The sequence below is a fragment of the Rhamphochromis longiceps genome, linkage group LG11 (assembly GCF_057381845.1).
Source record: "Rhamphochromis longiceps isolate RC_006_pf linkage group LG11, R_longiceps_female_GT1.1, whole genome shotgun sequence".
Lineage (NCBI taxonomy): Eukaryota > Metazoa > Chordata > Actinopteri > Cichliformes > Cichlidae > Rhamphochromis > Rhamphochromis longiceps.
The window spans coordinates 24,689,279-24,707,722 of NC_140567.1; the positions used below are offsets into that span (position 1 = coordinate 24,689,279).

Here is an 18,444-nt window from a genome sequence, read left to right on the forward strand (position 1 = left end):
GGCAAGGGTACCTAGACCCGGTTCGTAGAGTACGCTTGGGGAGTGTGATCGTGTGTACAGCGTCTCTTTATGTCTGTCTCCACGTTGGTTGAGTGTGGAGTAAGTGCATATGAGAGCATGAGGGTGGGAATGGATGTTTGTATCTGTGTGTGCCTGTATGTCTGTGTCTATATGTCAGGTTGGGTGTCAGGCGCCACCTCTCTGGGGACATCTCAGGCCCTCCAAGGTTTGGAGGCCTATCTCCCCCTACCACCACTTCCACTGCCAGTGGCGGACTCCCTCAGACATCGGTGCGTTGGTGGTTCTTTGTGTCCGGGGATGGGCGTCCAGGTACACACCGGCTCACTCCTTGGCGGCCGCTTATCGGGGCCTGGAGCCTGGGGCTCGCTCGGGCCACTTCGGAGGTGGGGTGCCCCCGGCCTCTCAGCCTGGGGCTCGGTCACTCAGGCACAGCTGGCTGCCGGCGGAGCTCACGGGCGCGTCACTGCAACTCCCCCTGGCTTCTGCTCCGCGGCTGCTGAGTGAGCCCTCATCTGGGACTCTCCTCAGCTCTTTCCGGGACAGTGGCGCAGCTGCCCCTCTGTTGGTCTTCCTTGGTCTCTTGTGTTCTGAGGGCCTCTGGATGTCTGGAGTTTTGATCTCCTCCATACCTACTTCATGCCCTGGAGGACGGGCTGTGGCCCCCCCACACCCTCAGGCAGATCATTACATGAAGGAACCTTTTAAAAAAAACCAAAAAAACAAGCGCGTCCATGCTCACAGGTGTACACACGGGTGATCACACCCACAAACTACACCCTTTTTGGCTCCTACCTCAAAGCACACTGTGTTCTGTTGATCTTATGTGCTGCACAATAATGTTTAATATTTAGTATTTACTGTCATATTCCCATATATCATTGTGATGCTGTTTATTCTATTACTCTTGTTCTCTTCTGCTTGTTTTCTTTTTTCTTTCTCAGCAGGTGATCCAGGTGATTGATATATGCATTTTTTTTTCTCTGCCCGTTCTGTTGGTTTTTGTCTTTTGCCCTTCTCCCCCGTCCCTCTTCTCAGCTGTTTCTCTTTCCCTCTTTCTTTCTCCCCTTCTTTCCCCCAGTCAAGTCTGTCCCGTATTCAGTAAGTGAAAATAAAATAAACAATAAAAGGTGAATCAAATGGACCATTACGGCAAGGCTGGGATGGTCAGTTTGGTAAAGTAAATCCGTTGGGCATCTTCCTTTGCCTTTAAACAACAATTCTGATGGCAAAAGAGCCAAACGGGACAGGCAAAAAAAAAGAAAAAAAGAAAAAAAAGAAAACTCAAGTTATTTTTAGTACTGTGTACCCACAATGAACAAGTTGTCCTGCCTTAGTTATCTTAAGTAAGCTTTACTACTTTTTTTTTTTAAGTTCTGGAAACGAATTTGATTTTATGGTGTATTAAAAAAAATAAGCACAAAAAAAATCAGGAAAGGAACAAATTATTTATTTATTTATTTAACAGCGCATCATTTAAGTAAAATTCCAAAGACTCTATTTTGATGTTGTGTTTAACTGAAGCTTCTTGTCAGAGTGAGAAGACCCATAAGCACACTGATGATGTGAAAAATATTGAGAAATATTTGAGCAGGAAGTATTTCACTTCTTAATGAATGAAAACATGAAAAGTGACACCATAAATTGAGTAAATCTTAAGATTTAACGTGCAGCAACAATTTCTGCCCAAAACTGCAATGACCCTCACCGTCCACAGAGAGGCATCCTCGAACTATCTGGTGTGACACCAGACCAGCGTTGCCTTCCCTGGGACCATGAAAAATACCCCGCAAGCCTCTTGGATCAGAACAACAGCTGGCATGCATGTGTGTTACAAGTTCCCCTTTAATCCTTCATCTCTTTATCCCTTTATCTTTCCCTTCTCTCCAGGGAGGAGGGGATTGAAGAAAACATTGCAGCGTGACTCAAGCAAACTATATGACTGTAATGTAATGTTACTCTGCTTTGGAAACACTAATCTTATGAGGACAAGCAAAATGCCGGCGATTATAACAAGTATAAATTATTCTGACAGGTGTCGTTCCACTATTATGTCACACTGAAACTTTATTTAGTATTTCCTCTGTGCCCACTCCCCCAAGAGGAGAGGATTGTTACTTTGTTTTAAAAGAAAGACCTGGACTCAGCCTGAGGAGGGGCTTTTGAAGAGGAGGAATCAAACAAACTAACACCGAAGCTCTCACGAGATGCTCTTTTGAAAGTCTGTGCTGTCACTTTCTGGATGTAAATAACATTCATCACTGTGGTTTCTTGTCTGACAAATGAACTCTCAGATCTGTTTCTGTTCATTTTATGTCTAGTTATTTATTTATTACTAAAAAAAACCGTTTTTTTTCTGAGTAGGTATTTGTTTGTAGGCTCAACCCTGCAACATTGTGTTAGCTGGAGTCTCAAACACAGGACCTTCTTGTCGTGAGAAGACTGTGTTACTGAGATAAACCCATCAAATATTGCTCCAGTTGTCTCAGAGGTGAGAGGTTTTTCCTCTTTGTTTAGACTGTATCAGAGTCGCTTTGCATGGTTTTGCATACTCAATCTTGGTGAAACACCTCATTTTCATCCGCTGCCTGAAACAAGCAGCTTTAGCTTGTCGTTAAACTAACCTTATTTTGTCTGGCTGCCACAACAGTCCCGTGCCCATATTAAGACATCACTGTGACATCACAGAGATTCAGCAATAGAAAAAAATGTCATAACCCAAACCTTTAGTGCAACCTTTGGCTCATGTAGAAACATTTAGCCATGTTTAATATGAACTTTTATCAGTGAAACAGGAAATAAGGACAAAATGTCGTACCCATAGATGAAAAAATAAAATAATAAGGAAACACAAACATACCAAGTTGTAACAGGATTCTTTTATTTCAAAATGCATATAAGAAAGTCAGGCTGTGTTGTGAGGTGACTGTGCACTATTTCTGTTTCTGAAGCCTGACATAAATGATTTGGTTAAGATGATGTGATTACCATCATTATCATACTTATCAAACCCCAGTGGATAAGGGCAGTGACATCCTGAAAGAGACTGCTTTCATTAGCATGGAAATGTGTCATTGCAGGATGAAGGTGACGCTGGACTATTTGTACTAATTTGCACTCACCCATTCCTGTGGGAGACAAGAAGACTAACCCGTGCCAGAAAAGATCCCAACCAGAGCATAACTCCAGCACTGCAGGGGTCAAAGGTTCAGAACCTGGACAAATGGGGCCCACTTTGTGTATATATATCTATCTACTGTGTATTATGTAATGTGCCAGTAAAGCAAAGCTGAAAGTTTGTGTGAAACATCATCAGCAACAAAGTGGGCAATCTGTTTGCATTTTGTACATGCATGCCTTACACACAGTATTTGTGAATCAGAATCAGAATCAGAATCAGAATACTTTATTGATCCCTGGGGGAAATTATTTTTTGTTACAGTGCTCCATTTTAAACCAACATTAAGACAAGACAGACAATACGCTAACTAAGAATAGTACAATATATACATATATATACATACATACATACATAAGTCACTTATAAATAAATATTTGGAAAAGAAACATGTGTAGTTGTAGCAGCAAACAGTGTGTTAAGTGGATGCGTTGTACAGGGAGATGGCCACAGGCAGGAATGATTTCCTGTGTCGTTCAGTGGTGCTTTTCGGTAATCTCAGTCTCTCACTGAACGAGCTCCTGTGACTGACCAACATGTCATGGAGTGGGTGGGAGGTGTTATCCAACATTGTCTTTATCTTGGACAGCATCCGCCTCTCCGACACCACCTTGAGGGAGTCCAGCTCCATCCCCACAACATTGCTGGCCTTACGGATCAGTTTATTAAGTCTGTTGGCATCTGCGACCCTCAGCCTGCTCCCCCAGCATGCAACAGCATAGAGGATCGCACTGGCCACAACAGACTCATAGAAAATCCTCAGCATTTTCTGGCAGATGTTGAAGGACCTCAGTTGCCTCAAAAAATAGAGACGACTCTGGCCCTTCCTGTAAAGTGCTGTGGTGTTTTTAGCCCAGTCCAGTTTATTGTCAATGTGTACTCCAAGGTATTTATAGTCCTCCACAATGTCAACACTGACCCCCTGGATTGAAACAGGGGTCAAGTGTTTCCTGGTCTTCCTGAAGTCCACGATCAGTTCCTTGGTCTTTGCCACGTTGAGCTGCAGATGATTCTGCTCACACCACGTGACAAAGGAGTCGACCACAGCCCGGTACTCTGTCTCATCATCCCTGCTGATGCATCCAACCACCGCAGAGTCATCAGAAAACTTCTGAAGATGGCAGGTCTCTGTGCAGATGGCTGAAGTCTGTGGTGTAGAGGGTGAAGAGGAAGGGGGAGAGGACAGTCCCCTGTGGTGCCCCTGTGAATGAAACTGAATGCATCTTGGCATCAAAATGAGAGCAGTAAGAGTTTTGTTGGTGGAGTGGGCAAGTTGGTTGTCACAGCAGAGGCCAAAGAGCCTTGTGGTACATGCACAAACATGCAGCCCGTCGGTGATGACCAGCTGAACACAAGCAGTGGTGTTAGTAACCTGAGAAGGGACTGGCCCGTTGTGATAGCAGCCAGTGTTTGTGTTACATAATGCACAGCCAACAATCCAGTGGCAAGAATATGTCTGTAGTATGTAGTACCAGGGGAAATCTATCTGAGCAGACCGAAAGAGGAGGAGGGTGTTGAAGCTATGGGAGCTGGAGGAAAGGCCTGACCTACAGCTGGTGTTAAGTAGGAAATAAAGCTGGCATTTAGATCAAGTGCAGAATTAAGTTTTATGTTTTTCTTTTAAAGCAAGGTCTCAGATCTTCTTAATATGAGTCTGATGATTAATATGTGCTTGAAAAGAGAGTAAGTCAGATAGCATTGTGTAACAAGAAGAGGAATTATGATGACCAATGAAAACCTTCATTTATGGATGTGATGATTATATTTTAGTCGATTTTAATTTTGATCAATTTTAAATGCCTCCATCAGAAAGTGGCAGATATCAAGGATAAGGAAGAGAGAACATCAATATTTAAAAATAAAATGCTCTGTAACTATATGCTGTAATCCCAGTAAGATTCAGGGATCATGGATACAGCTTGTTGGCCTATTCCAATCATTCCAGCATACCTGTTGATTAAAAGAGGAATCCTGTACTGTGTGTGGATTTCACTGACTCAGACAGGCTGAGAGGGTGAGAAAGAGACATGGAAGGAAAACGAGGGGGTACAAGGTGAATGACAGCTGAGGAGAGGGGAGGCAGGAGAGCGATGGGTTAATGTGGTCAGGCTGACTGACAGATTGGAAGAGGTGGGATATTAGCAGTGCTGTGCAGTAGAGAGGGGCACACGGGGAGTAGGAGGTTTGAAATGCCTTGTAGCTGGTTCGTGCGTATTTGCCAGCATAACAGGCCAGAGGCGGAGAGAGCGGGAGTCTTGGCACAAGAGTAGGAAAAGAGAGGGAGGGAGTTAAGCATGTGTCTCATGGGGAGAAACACACAGCCAATATCCTGGTCTCCAGTAAACATCTATAAGCCTCCTTTATAAAGTCAGCTGTGCTACTGCATGGAACAAGGGAGCCAAGGCAAAAATATCCACTTTGATTATCAGTCTAGCTGCAAACATTCAGTAGATCTTCAGCCTGAACAGCAGCTCCCTAACAGGAGCCTGTCAAGTTTTCAAAGTCTCTTTGATTAGATGCTGAAAAGAGCAGAGAAAACTGAGTAGAGATCATCCAACTGAGCAGAAAATGACAGTAAGTATTGCACATTATTCCTGTCCATCCAAACCTTTACATCTAGTTTTCAGATACATATTTGTGACTTTAATCAAACTCATAATGTCAACATGTGAGTGCAGGAAAAACTACTGTCAAGAAAACAGTAATATCGTGCACATGCAGACCGTTTGCAGGTTTTCTGTAATGCCTTAATGATTTGCCTCTAGCTGATGGGATGGCATGCAGATGTTGCATGAATACACTGATGACTTTTTACTACAGCATTTCTCTTTGGCTTCAGACTGTATCATTAAGTGGTGTTTTCAACTCTCGATGCTTGACACTTCTAATGGACTTCAAATTAGTTAGTGATGAGCTACATTAAGACATTATAACACTTACTTCTTTGTGCCAAAGAGCTTTTAATTAATAATCACCTTAGTGACTTAGGACATGGCAAGTATCAGCATACAACCAGTGTCTTAGATGCTTCTGTGTGATTAATGTGTAGGAGTCACTCAGCTAAACTGTGACCTAGATAAAATAAATGATAGTCATTTTCACTTAAGCACGTGTGGAATGAGGAGCACCAAAAGAATCTGACAATGCGATAACTTCAACTCGTGTTAACAGCTCCTGGAACGAAATCCCACTGAGGCTTAAACTCGTGGAAATGTGCTTAAAAACATTTCAACATTTTGCTTTCATGCATGTGGAAGCTGTCTGAAATGTCATGTTTGATCCTCCTTGTGATATAAAATGTTTTAGTTGCTGCAGAGCAGAGTCTGTTGTTGCACCTGCAGCATTAATCTGTGCAGTATCAGTCCTCAAACGGGCCATCATTAGTCTGTTTAAAATACAGCTCATCTGCACAACGTCGTGCTCGCAGGCTGGTCAAAACCTGTTTTTTTCCAGTATTGGCTGCACATCAAGTCTATCAGTTTCCTTAAAAATGACTCAAAGCTGAAATTAATCAATTTTCCAACCATTTGGAATGATTGTAAGTGATTGGAAATGTTTTTCTGTAACAGTAATCAGGCTTATTATATTAATTCAAACCAGAAATATTGATTGGTACCAGCACAGCAAATACTACTAGGTGTTTGCAGGGACGTCACAGTTACACAACATGTGGAAGGTCAAGAATAAAAATATGTTATCCTTCTGGAGTCTCTTTATCTTTTGCGTTAAGCTCTTGTCTTAGTTGTTCACACCCGTCCTGGTGTTATAGGCTATGTGGTGGCGGATCTACTTCAAAGTAAATCATCATGCGTGAGACTTCATGAAGCAACGAATAACAATAGGGATGAACACTAAATCACGCTGCCAAATGTTCTGATCATCCTGATAAGACATCCTGATGTCTGGAGTGTCTATATACCCCAACATGTTCCAGTATTTTCTGCCAAATGTTTGCTGGGATGGCACAAACATCTTAAACTTAAATAGTAAGCCAATAAACTTGCATAGAATTAAAAAAAAAAAAAGATTTTTACTATTGCAGCTAATGTGATGTGTGAGGTTTGAAGTCCCGAGGTCTTGTCATGCCCGAGGTTCAGGTAACGCATCTGAACGTGCTCCCTCAGATTCAGACTTCATTCTCTGAAGTTATCTATCAATAACATCAACACATGCTGCTCAAGCTGCGGATCTTATTTCATCAATTTGGATTTATGTGTGTGTGCTTTCATATGTTCCCAGGCTGCAGCAGCTCAGGAACTCGACGAGCTATGTTTCCTCTCGGCGCAATCCATGCCCAATCTGAAAGTTTCTGAACACTTTCGGATGGTGAAGCTCCTGGGAGAAGGATCCTATGGGAAAGTCATGCTGGCTGTGCACAGAAAGAGAGGTTAGTGCAAGACTCAGTTCAGTGGGAGCTTCTTTAACTAAACATTTTTCCATTTTTTTTAAACTCGCTGCCTATCTGAAGTATTTGCAAAAGTGTCCCTGAGCACCTCAGACTCAGTTTTCCTTCTAGTAAAGAAACCACATGTTTTTTGTGGGGTCAGCTCTGCAGTAACGTGAGAACAGATCCTTCTTTATTCTGTTGCTCTAATGAAGAGCTTTCTTACATTCTCTCGGATAAAGTTGCTGCAACTGGGGTGTAGACGTGAAATATGGTCTCCCCAAAGGGGAAGTTATATTTGTTCACAGTGTCGGTGATGGACAACACTCACAGGTGGTGAGATTATTTATAAGGGAATTTTAAAGCTAATTAGATCTCATCTTGGTTTACTCTCATCAGGAACTCCTATGGCTCTGAAGTTCTTCCCTCGTCAGTCTACCTCGCTCACCTCTTTCCTGCGTGAATACAATCTGTCCCTATCTTACTGCACCCATCCGTCTCTGACACGAGCCCTGGGCATCTTCTTCTCCACGCCATCCTACTATGTGTTTGCCCAGCAAGCCGGTCTATACGGTGACCTCTACAGTGTTATAGTGTCCGAGGTCAGTTTGGCTGACGTGTGGCATGAAAGAAACTATATGCACGCCCTACTAATACAACAGAAAACATATACAGCAGCAAAACTTAATACAAATATTATACAAGCTGATATGTTTTTGCTTCATAAACCCCAGAATCCCAATATTCCAGTCATTTTATCCAAAGAACTAAAAAGCTATTACAGCTATTACAGCCTACACAGTTTATTACTTTCAATAGAATCACAGTATTGTTGTTTAAGTGTTCCTGCTGTAGTCTCCAAATATTATTGTATAATATAACTACATGTCCTCACTCACATCACCTACCCTGAATTCAGTTTCTTCTCCTTCTTAGACTATGACATATCAGCTAAAAAACACTGCAGTATTCGATACTTTAACAAAAACCCTGAAGGTGAACAGTGACCAGGTGTGATGAATCACTGCAGGAGTCTATAGCTAAACCTTAACATTCATCTCAGCCACACAAACTGCATCACATCACAAGATGTGCAGCAGCATGCACAGTGTTTAACTGTATTCATGAAGATTGGCATATTATTCCACAAATTTTCCTTTACTCTTTTGGGAGTTTGTACTTGTTGAGCGCTCATTTCTAAAAGTTTAAACATAAGACATGCTTGATAACAGCTTCCAGCTCACCTACTTCCCTGTTTGTGTCTCTGCCAATAACACAATGAAGCGCTGATAAGAATAAGAACAGCCCGCTCTCACTCAATGAAGAGAGAGTACATGAAGTTAAACAGGGATTTCCAAATGCGTCACCAACCAGTTAAGATTTTGTTGTCTTAGTGCCAGTAACACAGTCCTCCTATCAGACTCCACTTGGCCTAATTGTCTTATAAAATATTATATAAAAAATAATAATAACTGTCTGATATTGGGCCACCACTCAATCATACTGTCTGTCTGTTTCAGGCAGGGGTGAATGAGGACTGCGTGCAGAGGGTGATGTCCCAGCTGAGCGGTGCAGTTACACACCTCCACTCTCTGGGCTTTGTCCACCGTGACATCAAACCTGAGAACATCTTCCTCTGTGACAGCTCCTGTCGCTGGGTCAAACTCGGGGACTTTGGCCTCGCCCGAGCCATCGGCACCACCGTTCGAGCTGTCTGGTACGAGTCGCCTTTCTGCACGCCTGAGGTGGAACCTGCCAAGGAGGCCGAGAAGGAGATGGAGAGAAGGCGGACTGAAGGAACTGAAGAAGAGGTAGAAGACATCTGGATATCAGTAGAGCCCTGCATTGACAGCTGGGCTCTTGGTGTGCTCGTCTACTGCCTGCTAACTGGCTGCTTCCCCTGGGAGGAGAGCACTCACGATGATCGTGGCTACCGAAAATATAAGGAGTGGTTTGACCGTGAGGCCAAATGTGACGAGAAAATGCGAGATGGCGAGTGGAGGGGTGAGGAGGACGCTGATGATTACATTATTATGGAGAGAAAACAAAGAGACAATCCTCCTCCTTCACAGTTTGAGGGCCTCAGCCCATTAGTGATGACTCTGTTGAAGGAGCTACTCCACCCTGAGCCCAAACACAGAGGGACTCCAGAGGAGATCCTGAGCTATCTGGGAGGGCCGTGGCTGATGGAGACAGAGAGAGAGGAGAAGAGGAAAGCAGAGGAGGCGGAGAAGGAAGCCAGAAAAATGAGGGAGAGAGGGGGGGTAGAAGAAGAGCTTCTCAGGGAAGGAAGGGGGGAGAGATAAACTTTGTCTTTATGAAACTGTTTAAGCGTTTTCATATTTTTATAAGTACCCTTAATACTCAAAGTGCAACTTCATTGTACATATTTCTGTTTGTGAACGTTTGTAAATATGTGTGTTTGTGTGAAAATAATACAAGAAAAGTGTGATGTCTGAACAAAAAGCTGTATTATTGTTGGGGGAAAACTCTGTAAAAGACCCAGGAGAAATAAAGACACAATGAGACAAGATCACTTTTTATGCTTTAACGTGCACACGGGTAAGCTGTTCAGAACAACTCACAACGTGTACAGAGGCTGGGCACTTTTTATAGGAAAGACAGTGAGAACAGGATAAGAAAATACAAAACAGATAAAATAAACAACTCCATATGTGGCGCTAGTCTCGTCAGCAGAGAGCTGGGAGAAAGCTGTGAGAGATAAAACAATCTAAAACAATATGTCCCAAAACAGTATGTCTTTGCTGAGAAAGTCTAAAAAGATAATTCTAAACTAATCTAACCATAGGCAGAGGGCAGACAAAAGGCATCTTTGTACATTTAAAAGAAGGTAAAGAAACATAGAATCATTTTTCCTGTAACAATTATAATGCTATTAAAGACTTGTGTTGGAATGTTGGTTTATGCAAAATAAATCAGTGGTGTTGCATGTGTTATATAAGTAGCAAGTCAGGCTGACAATAAAGAGGATTTGCAGATGATGATGGTTCAGATAAAAGCTACATTTGAAGACACTACAAAGCACCCTAGACTTTATTCTGTTTAGACAGCATTGCATACAGCACGTAGACAAGCACATCTATGGAAATTATGACATCTTGGATGTGGTGTTGAAGCAACAGGTGCAGCAGAACAGCAGGAGCACATCTAAAATTGGACTAACAATACAGTCTGACAGCGATACCAGCATGATCTTCTTTCGTGCTGGAGTGATGAAAATCACAGGCATGGCACCTATACTAGGAGAGAAAAGGATTTTAGGGCTAAAATAACCCCTTCATGCTGTTCTCAGTGATGCCCACTGTAGGTGATGTACTGACAATGAAACACACCTCATGGGAAATCTGCAAGTGGCTAGTTGGCCTCAGTATGGATTCAGGAGAGAGCTGTCCTGTATCTGTCAGAGAGAATAATTACTTGTTGAAAGATCACCTGCAAGCCTGCATACAGAACCCTCCGAAATGGATTTCACGGAATTGCTGATGGCGCCTTTGTTCACATTTGCCGTCACTCAGTCATGCTGTGATGTTAACTGTCCAGTAGTATGTAAGAAAAAACACGACGCAGTCCTCACCCTGCTAGATATTAAATGGTGCAAGGACTATTTAATGTGGAGCAAATGTACCATTTGGACTGGATCCCTGCTGGTAGCGAGCTGCTAATGCGCTGTGCGTGAGTGTGTGCATGCTGGTGGGGCCTGCGCTAACCCCTGCTAAGGACCACTCCAGATGGATTTATAAATAGACTTCTGGGCCATCTATTTACAAACCATGCAAATCATCACCTCCCTCTGACTATCTGCACTTCACAGCCTTCCAAACACAAAAGTCAGGCTGCCTTGGCGCCCACAGGCCTGTAGCAGCACAATCTGATGGAACACTTTGACCCATCTTGCCCATTTACCCTCATCTCGTTTTATCTCTGGCCCTTGTGCAGATTACTTTTCCCTTTCTTCTGCCGTGCCACTTGGACCTGGTCTTTCCCTTTCATCTTTGCAATTACAGTCAGATCTGTTTTCTTCACACTTGACAGCTGTCATTCCCTCACTCTACTTACTTCTTTTTTTAATCTCGGATCACGGCCGCGTATCAGCTGTGTCACACAATACCAAATGTTTACGTGAAAACATTTGTTATCTCCTTTAGCAATGGTGGTTTGGGATTTACTGGTTTCTGGGAACCAAAGCTCATGTGACACTCAGATTTGGCGTTAAAGGAGGACCTCAGCCTGACAAATGGAAACACATAGTGCAGACTGCTGAGACAATCGAGTGCCAACACAAAGATGCTGATCGAGGTGCAAATCTGTTGGAGGTTCAGAAGGACAGATAGCGGGGATGATGAAAACAGGAGAAACAAGGACAGCTACACATGTGGACTACTGCTGAATTGCTGAACCAAGCTGGAGATGCAGCTTAGTTTATTTTAACTCACGTATGTACTTCCAAGTCACATGTCATGACAGACCTTTGAACATTTGTCAAGTTGAAAGACACACTCCCACGTCCAGAAACCAAAGAAGCTAGTATTTAGATGTCAGCGCCATTGAGATTGCGTGTTACCAATATTGCATGAAGCACACTTTAGCTGGAAAGTTTAAACTCTGTAAAGGTCTACATCATCACATTCGCTGCCTTCAAGCTACCTGCTTATTTTTCATCCTTTACATTATACAGCGTCTGCCTTCTTTCTGACTCTGAGAGGACATGCATTAGTGTTTTTAAAAGTGCATTTTTTACAAAGGTGAGACAGAGGGCACAGAGAAAACCAGCCTGAAAACTCCACACTATGTAACAGATATTTAGACAGATATCTGATGAAGGTTTTCACCTGTCACCAGAATGAGGTCTGCAAAAATGCACAGCGATATAAGAGCCAGATTAATTGACCAAATTAAATGTTCATATAGCCAAATGAACGAAATGTACCCCAACTTGGAAGCCAAACCCTCTGCCCATCATGGCCTAATATTTCCACTGCAACTTTTTCTCCCACCTGGCAGCATCTTACAGCTCAGCAGGTTTAATTACTTAAACAGGACTGGCAGAGGTGATTCTGGCTGACTGGGAGAACCTGAGATTATCAGTTTTGAACAGCGAGAAGCATCAATGAGCCACACTGGATCTAGTTTAGAAAACGAAGTGCTTAAGTGTGCTGCGCTGCTGGTTTTCGTGCACAGGAAACACAGCAGTACTAGAAAAAAACAAAAATCTATCAGCTGGTTGAAATCCAGAGACTGTAAGTGAGACGAAGAGCGAAGGCGAAGCATGTTGGGGTGAAAGAGAGGAGAGAGGGTATGTATTGCATTGCCGGCATGCCTCATGCAATGCCATACAACTAATAAACAACTAGAGTTTTTATCATGTGTTTACAGTCAGGCATGTTTTGCCTTAACCATTGCTGGTCCTTCTTGCTCAGCACCTGACCCCTTTAATCCTCTTTTTTGTCTTCATTTTAGCTTTACTTTGTAGCTCCTGCTACAGAAGTGTAGACCGAGGGGCAGTTGGATACGTTCGCAGGACTGATCGTGCTTATTGGCTCCTCTCCTCGTCTCTTTTGCTTACACTGCCTCTATCTGTCAAGCTGTCATCATCCTCACCCTGTCGACCTTGTTAGGGGCATCCCGCAGGCTCAACCTGGAGTCCGTGTAGCCCCAATATGTCAAGGGAGATGATGAGTGTGTCCCTATTGAGCTGACTTGGCCCACCACATGGTGAGAGCCAGTAAGACTTTGTAGCTTCAAGAGTATGCGTAGCAATATTTATATTGGTCAACTTCGTAGAAGCCAAAGAAGAGTCAAGTTTCACCAAAGCTGCTATAAAGGTCACAATGAAAGAAAGCTTTCAACACAATGAGACAAAGGGTCTGGAACAGTGGCCTTCATCTACACGGATAAGACAACTCTGAACGATAGCTTAGGTATGTAATGAACTGTAGTCCACAGATGACAAGTTTATATACAGTAATAAAAAATGTCCACTCCCTGTCTAACTTGTGGTCTTCCAAGCAATTGTGATGCATCTCTTTGTTTCGAAAGAGAACAAACAGCGAGCTGCGTGAGCTGATAACAGAGTGTAAGTACTTTGGGCTTATCGGGGATGAGAAACCATCTTTGGAGCTACATGTTGTTATTTTCTTGAGAGCATTCATGATTAATTCTTACCTGTGTAATCTGTAAATACAGACAAGGTCGATCGCCTTTAACTTCAGGCAATAAATTAAATAAAGGTCATAACATGATCCATTTCTCATATAACTTTAATTAAGTTCATTGTTTTCTACATCTTGCTAGTATTGGGTTGGAACTCCTTTTGCAAGCAGAACTGCCTCAATGAAGACAGTTTGAAATGATCTGAGCTTTGTGACATTCTGTGATGTGGTCATAAAGGCATGGAGATGATCAACAACAACAACAACAACAACACTCAGTTAGGCTGTGCTTGCGCTTGGTACTAAGGAACCCACAGTGTACCAAGAAAATATTTCCAACACTATTAATACCATTGATATAAGACAGGAGGGATTCATGCCTTCATGTTGTTTATCATAATCATGATCATTAATATGCAAATTGTCACGATGATTGATCATTCACCATTGATCAATGGCCACGAGAGCATCCTTACCTGAATGATTGAGCATGCGTCAAGACGATTGTCTGTTAATGGGAGGCACCACTTTCTTATGTGCATTGCTCCATCTGCTGGCTGTACCAAGTATTGCAAAAGTCAGATTTGGAGCTCATTCTTGACTGTTAATTTGTGAAATAACTACAAACATATGCCAGGAAATAAATGGCTCATGTTTACAGCCTTCTCATTTGTCACAGGAATACAAGAGGAAATATTAAATTAAAGCTTTTTCTATCTCTTTTATCTTTGTGTGTGCTTTTTCAAGCAAATACAAAGAAAATGAGTTGTTGAGCGTGTCTGTAACTCCTGTGCTCAATCTACCTTTATTCAGAGAAGGATAACTGCTGATGTATGCTGATGAAACAGTGAAACACGGGGAAGTAAAAATATATAAAGATGCACTACTGTGCAAAGGTTCAGGTAGCTTTAGTTCTTATCCATCACATGGAGGCCCCCTGAACTTACTCTGCATCCTAACAGTCATAAAGACCCACCTTTAGATTTGAGAATAATACAGTCCAGTAGACTGTTTACCTTTACAAAGTAAAGTGAGTATAGCGTGTTATCACAGCAATATAATTGGATACTAACCATCAGATATGACGACAAAGGCAGAAGATTTTATCAAATCGAGACATGAAAATAGCGAAAAGCATGAAAAGTGCCAGGGGAAGGAGGACAGGGGGAAGAGGAGAGGGAGGAGGAAGCAGAGGAGGAGAAGGAGGGTGCAGGAGAGGGAAGGAGGGGAAAAGAAGAGAAGACAAAAGATTCATAAAACTAAAGCAGTTGTGGACGACAGCAAAAGTTGTGAGTACAAGTTATGTTTCTTTTTCCACCTGATTTGTACACATTCTGTAGGAATTACACAGAAGAACATCTGCAGACTCAGGATAACTCACAGCCAAAGACATTAACTGGGTGATACATCCTTCTGATTAGATGTAAACACAAGTTAGGAGGAGAATGCCTGACTAGTTAACTAACTTAGTCAAAAAGGCTTTGTAGACGAGTGAAGGGTTGATTGCATGCGAAGTTCAGCAGACATAAAGAGTGAAAAAACTCTCACAAACGAGCCAACAGAGACAAACAAGCAGCTAAAGCAGAAAAATGCAGTGTTTTCAACTGAGTGATTGCAAATGTGTGACTCTGGGATGTATCGCTGCTGAAAGGACAAGATGTGGAAAAAAAAAACCACCATCGAGTTCAGATTGGCTGGCGATGATTGTACAGTTGGAAAGCGGCGATATGTTCTCTGAAAATAAAGCTGGGAAAGAATGTGAGAGCGTAACAGAGGAGGGGTGGAGGGGTCCTCAAATAGGCCACACACAAAAAACACATTCTTTTGCGAGAACTCACATCTTGGACTCCAAAGTTACTGTGACACATCAGGAGAGGAATGGTGCAGGGCGGGAGATGAGAGAGGGAAGGGGGGGGGGGGGGGGGGGGGGGGGGGGGGAAGGAGGAAGGAAATCAGGCATCACTTATCTGTTTACAAGGAGTCCAATAAATACTAGAATAAATAAATGTAGGAAAAATGACATCAGAGGCTCTTGTGCGACACTGTGCTACACATCTGTGTTTTCAGCTGATGCAAAACTCTAAGGAAAACATTACCCTGAGCTGAAATGTTGTTAGCATTTATGTAACGGGATTAAAGGAAACATAAACAGTTAAGGAATTAGAAAAAAAAATCATAGTGAGGATATTGAGCAGTTCCACTCTGTGAAATCATCCCGACTCTTTTCCTCTTCGGTTTCCTGCAGCTCGTAAAGTTCACCCCTTACAAGCTGAAGGAATGGGCAGCCTCCCAGTGGTCCTGCTCCTCTGCAGTTTCCAGGGTAACGTTACCAAACAGGACACACAAATCAACTTGTTTAATTATGGTTGAGTCGCTGTGTGTTTGCTTTTATGCTGCAAACCTCTCCCCTCATGCGGTTTCTGTTCCACAGCACTCACGGTTATAGCCCAAACTCAGCCAACTGGTAAAGCCCTTTTACTTTTGATAATGATGACAGACGTCTGCTACTCTTTGAGTTTTTCTCATTTATTCTTTTTCTTTTCTTTCCTCACTTCTAGAAGCACCTGGGAACGCCATACCAACCGGTGAGTATCTCCACTTTTAGGACTTCTGTGATTTACACAATATCAACATGACATGTGTCTCCGCTGTTATCACTCTGCAGAATGTAGGGAGGAGACGTATCCTTGCACCAGGATGTACTCAGTTCACAAGCCCATCAAGAGATGTATTGGTAGTCTTTGTCTCTACAGGTGATCTGCAAATCCTCTACAACACACTTTTAATTAGTCTTTTTTCCAGAAAAAGGACTTACTTATTTTTAAAAACTGAGCAGTAAAGGTCTTACTTTTTCTTCAGTGTTTTAACGACAGGTGGTGAAAGAAAACAAGGAAATGGTCTTGAGCAACAGTTCTCCAGGCTTTTCTTTGGACATTTTGGCTGTTTTTCACACATTTTCAGTCCAGTCCTCGCACCTGATCATTTTTAGAGGACTTTTATTTTTTGGTTGTTAAGCCACTTAACGCCGACCCATGAGTCATTCAATCATAAAAAGGCACCTGACTCAAGGGATGAACCACTATTGTGTCTAAACATAACAGACAGCTCAGCAAAGCAGCTTTAAATTGCATCTTTAGTCACTTTGTTACCAGCAGCCTGTCACGAAGACACATAATTTGTTGCCATTTCTGTAATTTAATCTATGCCAAAGATAACATCGTTTGACGGGCATAAAATAGTATTTTTGCACCGACAGGGTGATTACCAAAGAGGTATTCCCTGAAAATGACAGCTTCATCTTTGCATCAGTACAAGTAGTAAAGAGCTTTGAATGTCCTTCAAGAAGCCTGGAAAACTACTACTGAAGACTACTTAAATGATATGTTAACAGACACAGCTAGAAGTATAAAGTACTACAAATAGCGTCCTTAATTATTAGTACAATATTTGTGTAACAGTATTGAGCTCACAAGACTTTCATTACTGAACACAGTTACCCTGTCAGCCTGTATCAGTATATCCATCCTCATAATGTTCATGTTTTACCCCGGTGCTCTCGCAGCCTCCCTCGTGTTTATGTGATCAACAAAGAGATCTGTGTGAGGACAGTGTGCCGTGAGGATGAGTATCTGAAAGGTGAATTAGTCTTAATGTATACACAGGTGACAAATTAAAGGAAAAGACAACACTGGAGCAGCTTCATTGCTCCTTGGCAGTGATTCTCTAAAACAAATAACCAAAAAAATATAATTTGTTCCCTCAGTTGATGATGCCAAAGAGTGCAGTTTAACAAGTTGGTACATTCATCAGCTTGATTTTGAGGGTAAAAACCAAATAAATCGCCAATAATAATAATAATAATAATATATTTGCTGATGCTGTAACGCTCACTTTTATTTTATTAAAATTAAACTTGGATCTTTTGTTTAATAGATGAAGAATGATAAAAATGACAGCAGGTATGAACCACACCACAGCAGGTCAGAGCCACAGGATTCCTCCACTGCAGGGCTCAGGTTTCGCCTTTCATTTGTCACCTGTCTGTATAAAGGAACAGTGATCTTACAGTCCATGAAAATATGCATACAAATAAATAACCCTTTTTTCCCCTTTCTTTACATTACAGCTGAATTATGCAGAGAGTTGTCTGGGTGGCCCAGACGTATCCAGAGGTCATCCAATAGCAAACGTTGTCGCAATCGTCGTGGCAACCCCCAAACCTGGGCAAACAAAGCCTGATCTTGCCTAGAATGGGCCCGTGACCACCGGGTGACGATGGTGCGACCCATGGGCGTCGTCATCGAAAACAGCCAATAAAAACACCATAAATCCGCTGCGCCACACCTGAGGGTCTCTTTCCTTTTCTTTCACGCGAGCACACACACACACACACACACACACACGTGTGCTGAGTCATATCTACATATGTTTATGTATTCGTCCTTTTACTGTGTGAGTATTTCATTTCGTCCGTGTGTATTGGACACAGGTCATGTCTTCCATGGTTTACGATCCATTTGAGGTACTGCAGTAATGGGCCTATAGGAGCACTGAGTCACTTAATCGTATAAGAAACAAAGTAAAACAAAGACCCACTCTGTTGTGGATTGTAAGGTACACACTGACCGTTCAGTATTATGTGCACTATTGTAACCAATAAAATATAATGGAAGTTGTTCACGAGATTATTTATT

At 42.4% G+C, this 18,444-nt stretch overlaps 2 protein-coding genes across 2 annotated transcripts; both read left to right on the forward strand.

Annotated features, from left to right (window-relative positions):
* The first annotated feature begins 5,305 nt into the window (after positions 1-5,305).
* On the forward strand, positions 5,306-10,382 carry sbk3 (SH3 domain binding kinase family, member 3). The gene is made up of 4 exons (XM_085423179.1): positions 5,306-5,770; positions 7,436-7,583; positions 7,980-8,182; positions 9,101-10,382. Exons 1-4 carry the CDS (start codon positions 5,765-5,767, stop codon positions 9,884-9,886), a joined length of 1,143 nt encoding a protein of 380 aa, XP_085279305.1. The 5' UTR covers positions 5,306-5,764; the 3' UTR covers positions 9,887-10,382.
* Positions 10,383-14,940: 4,558 nt separating this feature from the next.
* mfap5 (microfibril associated protein 5) lies at positions 14,941-18,426 on the forward strand. Its single transcript, XM_085423187.1, has 7 exons — positions 14,941-15,039; positions 15,996-16,070; positions 16,182-16,214; positions 16,309-16,335; positions 16,416-16,503; positions 17,313-17,386; positions 17,877-18,426. The coding sequence occupies exons 2-7, from the start codon at positions 16,028-16,030 to the stop codon at positions 17,987-17,989; spliced, it is 378 nt and encodes a 125-aa protein (XP_085279313.1). The 5' UTR covers positions 14,941-15,039; positions 15,996-16,027; the 3' UTR covers positions 17,990-18,426.
* The last annotated feature ends 18 nt before the right edge of the window (positions 18,427-18,444 follow it).

Bases quoted from the DNA above. Each gene is read 5' to 3' on its own strand.
- sbk3 (XM_085423179.1), top strand. The intron at 7,584-7,979 runs GTTAGTGCAAGA...TACTCTCATCAG, and splicing joins GGCTGTGCACAGAAAGAGAG to GAACTCCTATGGCTCTGAAG. The intron at 8,183-9,100 runs GTCAGTTTGGCT...TGTCTGTTTCAG, and splicing joins ACAGTGTTATAGTGTCCGAG to GCAGGGGTGAATGAGGACTG.
- mfap5 (XM_085423187.1), top strand. From the start codon at position 16,028: ATGGGCAGCCTCCCAGTGGTCCTGCTCCTCTGCAGTTTCCAGG. The intron at 16,215-16,308 runs GTAAAGCCCTTT...CCTCACTTCTAG, and splicing joins AGCCCAAACTCAGCCAACTG to AAGCACCTGGGAACGCCATA. The intron at 16,336-16,415 runs GTGAGTATCTCC...ATCACTCTGCAG, and splicing joins TGGGAACGCCATACCAACCG to AATGTAGGGAGGAGACGTAT.